At 57.4% G+C, this 5,040-nt stretch overlaps 1 protein-coding gene across 1 annotated transcript in view; it reads right to left on the bottom strand.

The window, feature by feature from the left end:
* The window catches only part of WRAP73 (WD repeat containing, antisense to TP73), a 5,511-nt gene extending 5,077 nt beyond the window's left edge, over positions 1-434 (bottom strand). The window contains exon 1 of the mRNA XM_029945940.1: positions 344-434. Coding sequence (XP_029801800.1) covers positions 344-434 — 91 coding nt within the window. The remainder of the gene's footprint in view (positions 1-343) is intronic.
* Positions 435-5,040: the final 4,606 nt, after the last annotated feature.

The following is a 5,040-nucleotide window of genomic DNA, read 5'->3' as shown; positions in this document are numbered from 1 at the left end:
ACGGGGGCCGGCGACCCTCGGCCAGCTTGGGGCCGCGGGCGAGGGCGCGCGGGAGCGAGCGCGGGCAGACAAGCAGACTCCGCGTCCCGACGCCTGGCTTCCCCCCTTGACGCCGCATTGCCTCGACACCTGGGGCTGCCCTCCCGCCCCCTGCGGCGCTGGGCCCCTCCGTGCGCGGGGCGCCCAGACCCCCGGGAGCAGGGCAAGAGCCGTCCCGGGTGTCCGCCCTCGCTGCCGGGAGCAGGGGTGAGGGGTGCGGCCCCAGGGCGAGGGGATTGGGTGGGGCCGTTTGCGCCCGGGGGCTCCTGTGTTACTCCGAGGAGGGCTCGCCATCTATACTGACACCGAGCCGAGGTCATGGCCGCTCCCTGGCCCCGCTCGGCATTGCGGATCCGCCGGGACCTTCTAGGAGCGACTCTCTGGCCCCAGCCCATACCCATCCGGGGCGGAGGTTGTGTCCCTTGGCCCCTAGGGAGTAACGGGTGACGCAAACACTCCCAGGTCGCGGCGCACACCCTGCTCCCTCCCTCCCCTGGCCGCGGCCTGCTGGCCCCCAGCGCTGGTTTCTTTTCTCCGCCAGCGCAGGTACGCGTGGGTGTCCACGGCGACACGTGGATCGTGCACTCGGGATTGCTTTCTACGCCCAGAGACCCGCCTGGGGCCGAGTCTTCCCTTGGACCAGTGTCATCCACGGCTGCACGGTCCTGGACCCTCGCTGGGTGGGTCCTCGACCTGAGAACCCGACCGCAGGCGACCGTTTGGAGAGGCTCTGTGGCGTGCACCTGCCGCGAACTGCCTTCCGGTGCTCACGGGACCCGTTATCTGCCTCCGAGCCGGCGTCCCCAGGCTCGCGTGACCCTCGCGTCAGTGTCGCCTGTGGAACTGCGTACGAGCCGGGCTGGTGCAAACTGGGTTCTCTGGCCGCAAAATCCGCGTTCCCCGGGAGCGCCTGGCTCACTTCCACACACCTTTACTGCTCACACTGGTTTCAGGCGGGTGGTGGAGACCAAAGACTACGGAGCTGGCCCAGGGCAGGAAAGTCTGGCCCCGCCTAGCTGGACGCGGGCACGCAACCCCGGTCAGTTTGTTCCAAAGTGAGGGGCGTGGGCGGCTGCAGGCGGGGGGCTGGGAGCACAGAGCCCTGGGGAGGACCCAGGCTGGCACTAGGTTCTCAGAAGGGAGGGGCGGAGCGTGAGTGTCTGGGTCCGCGAGACCTGGGAGGCTGCGGAGGCGCTGGCAGGGCTTGGCCCCGGCTTGGGGCAAGCCTCCTTCGGGGGGAGACGACCAGGGGTCCCCCGAGGGCGAGGGGACAAGGCACTCGGGGGGCGCCAGCAAGGTGCGCAAAGCCGGCGCTGACAGGAGCGCGCCGTCCTGCGTGGGCGGGTCCGAGGTCGCGCCCCTGCGCTGTCCGGCTCCTCCGCGCGGGTACAATGGGAGTCAGCGCCAAAGTCATTCCCTCCAGATCTGGGTGGTGCCCGAGGGGAGGCGAGGGCTTCCCTGTAGGCAGGGTTGCCCAATTCAGCCAACGAAACAAAACAAAAAGAAAAAACGAATATGTACTTATTCATCATGTGTAACACACAATACGTGTATATACACGATGACATATTTACATACAAACGCGTAGGTGTATGTAAATATAGTTACAGCTAAGCGTATTTACGTATAAGATGTGTCAATACTGGTATACGAATGTAAGTAGATACACAAGACGCCCGTTTACATTTGCAGTTTAGATAAGCGGGTACTTTTCTGGCTAAGTTTGTCCCATACAGTATTTGAGAACATTTTCCCGCAAAAATTGTTCGTTGTTTGCCTGAAATTCAATTTGAGCGCGCGTCCCGCGTTTTCTCGGGCAGACCTAGCTGGGGCGCGGGCTAGTGGAGGGAATCGCCCTGCTGGCTAGAGGCGCGGCGGCGCGGGAACGCGCGAACTACAAGCCCCACAATGCCGCGCGGGCACCCGGGGCTCTGATAGGCTGCGAAGTGCTTCCGCCTTGCGTCACTTCCGGCCGCGGTGTTGGCGGTTGTCGCATACCCGGCGGGACTGATGTGCCCGGGGCCAGGGGTCGGCGGCCGCCATGAACTTCTCCGAGGCGTTCAAGCTCTCCGGTCTGCTCTGCAAGTTCTCCCCGGACGGCAAGTACCTGGTGAGCGGCCGCGGGGGCCGGGGGGAGGCGGCTCGAGGGTCCGCGGGTGCGGGCCTCAAGCAGGGGTCCGGGGCTGACAACCCGGGCAGGCGCCCTGGAGCAGGGACCCAGGGTACGTGACCGGGGCTGATACCCAGGGCAAGGGAATCAGGGCACGTGACCCGGGCTGATATCCGGAGCAGGGGACCCAGGGCACGTGACCCGGGCAGACACCCGGGGCAGGGGACTCGGGCAGGGCGTCCAAGCAGGGCACCCTGGGGAACGGGCCTGGGTAGGTGTCAGCCTCCCTACACCCCAGATTCCATCCGTCAGAGGCCGGTAATGGCAGTGTTGCCCACATTGAGGATACAGGCGCTATCAGCCCGTTGTTGTTATTTTGACACGTAAAGGGACATCAGTGGTTCTGTTGACCGTGACCTGCTGCGGTAGTGGAGCCACTTTGTCTTTCCCAATCCGCCCCCCCCGCGCCCCCGTCTGTACCATATGGCAAACAAGCGATTGAAATACCTAGCCGTTTCTGCGCAGATGATCCAAGTTGTCCACCCTGCTGTTTATTCGAGCGATTAGGATTTGAGCTGTTCAGTAAGCAGGCGACAGAATGGTGTTAGAATCACTGAGCCACTCAGTCCTGGAGACATAGCATCATCAGTGTACTGGCATTGGAAGTCCATTAAGAAAACGATCATGCCTTATGAAAAGTGTATCTATTTCGTTCTCTATATTTTAAAATATATTTAATGTTTATTTTTAGTTTTGAGAGAGAGACAAAGTGTGAGCGGGGGAGGGGCAGAGAGAGAGGGAGACACAGATGGGAAACAGGCTCCGGGCTCCGAGGTGTCTGCACTTGTTGGACCCTATTTCCTAATGCGAGTCACCGAGAATGGAATCCAGGGACGTGAATGGAGTTGGTTATTAGGTGTTTATTTGCGCTCAGCCGAACGGCCCCTCCCGAGTCGGTGTGATTCCGCGGAAGAGCGCCCCGCCCAGCCGCTCAGAGTGACCAATCACCATCTTGCAGCATTTGATGGTGCCTCGGGGCGGTGACTAGATGACTTTCACCCGGGGACTTTGCCTGTTCCAGGTGGGGCTGTTTTAACAGAATCGTAAGAAACAAGTATCCAGTTACATTCCTAGGGTCACGGAATGGAAGTGGGCAAATGAAAACAATAGTTTGTCATTTAGGGTCTAACACACGCAGCCTGACTCCCGCATTGAGTCAGCGACTGAGCCCCCAGGCGCCCCTACTGAGTTCTGTGTGTTAACTGATGCTTCTTGATTCTTTTTCGTCTGAACCCCGTTAACCTCCCTATTGTTTGTCTTGTGCTTTGAAAATAGAACTCCGCTGAGGAGACATTATTCTAAATACGTAAATTAGCATTTGGCTAAAGCAGTGCGTCCTGTCTTCAGCCTAAAGCTCACCTCCGAAAACCTTGGTATATTTTTCGAAGTGCTCCCCATAAATTAGTTTTTTAAAAATCACTCATGAAAGTTCCGGCGAATTATAGTTTCTTTTGGCGCTTTTTCTGGCTTCTCCACTTTGGTGGAGATCCGGTGTTACTGAGTCATGTTCTTCAAAGCTGTATCCTAAATCCTGAAGAAAGTAGGTCTGTGTTGCCATTTTTAATATCTTGCAACAGATTTGATAATGGTTTTTCCAGGTGGTGACACAGATGTCCATGATGACAGCTGCGGTGTGACACAGTCTCCTCTGCAGTTACCCTCCCGTCTCCTTTTACAAGGAAAACTCAGGAGATGTGTTTTTTAAACTGTATTTATTTTTGAGAGTGAGAGTGTATGGGGGGGGTAGGGGCGCAGAGGGGAGAGAGCATCCCAAGCAGGCTCCTCCTCAGCGTCGTGTGGAGCACGAGGCCCAAGGTCACAGAACTCACACTCACTCCTGAACCATGAAGTCACCGCGGAGTGCCCCCCCCACACCCCAGGTGTTATTAAAACGGAAGTTCGTAAAACACAGACCAATAAATGGGTTTGAACTTGGTAAGTGTAAGAATGAAGCAGTTAACATTGAAAAATCAGGTCATGATCTTATGGTCTGTGAGTTCGAGCCCTGCGTCGGGCTCTGCGCTGACAGCTCAGAGCCTGGAACCTGCTCCACAGTCTCCCTCTCCCTCTCTGCCCCTTCTCTGATCATGCTCTGTCTCTCTCTCAAAACTAAACATTAAAAAAAAATTTTTTTAATCAGTTCTTGCTTTTTAAACCATAATATAATCTACAATCAGCAGATAAGTCTACTCAGGTCATGTCTCCCAGTTCTTGGGTTCAAGCCCCGCATTGGGCTCTGTGCTGACAGCTCAGAGCCTGGAGCCTGTCTTCGAATTCTGTGTCTCCCTCTCTCTCTGACCCGCCCCTGCTCGCTCATGCACGCGCGCGCGCTCTCTCTCTCTCTCTCTCTCTCTCTCTCTCTCTCTCTCAAAAAAAAAAAACCATTAAAGAGAAAAAAAAAAGGAAACAGTAGTAACACTTTGACAGTTTCCCAGTCACTACTCCTAAGTCCCTGCAGGCGGAAGAGGAGCCTCCCTGCCTGTGTTGAAAGCGTCACCCTCATCCTGCAAGTGTCCTTCGCTGTCCTGCTGCTGCCATTGCACTCACAGCACTGCTGCCACTCCCTGGCACACTTGCCAGTACGGGGGCGGGGGCGGGGGGAGCGTCACACCACGCAAGGCTCCGGGACACCAGCGGGTGCCTCACGACTCAGCTGAAATCTGACAGTGCCCGCCCAGAGGTCCACAGGTGGACTGCCCACCCACTTCATTTTTTTTTAATGTTTATTTTTTGTTTCTTTATTTTTGAGAGGGAGAGCATGAGCAGGGGAGGGGCGGGGAGGGGGCAGAGGATCTGAAGCGGGCCCCGTGAACCCAGTGTGGGGCTGGAAC

Source organism: Suricata suricatta, chromosome 8 (genome assembly GCF_006229205.1).
Source record: "Suricata suricatta isolate VVHF042 chromosome 8, meerkat_22Aug2017_6uvM2_HiC, whole genome shotgun sequence".
In the NCBI taxonomy this organism is placed as follows: Eukaryota; Metazoa; Chordata; class Mammalia; order Carnivora; family Herpestidae; genus Suricata; species Suricata suricatta.
Note: the sequence above shows the minus strand (reverse complement) of the source record. Positions and strands in the feature narration are given on the sequence as shown.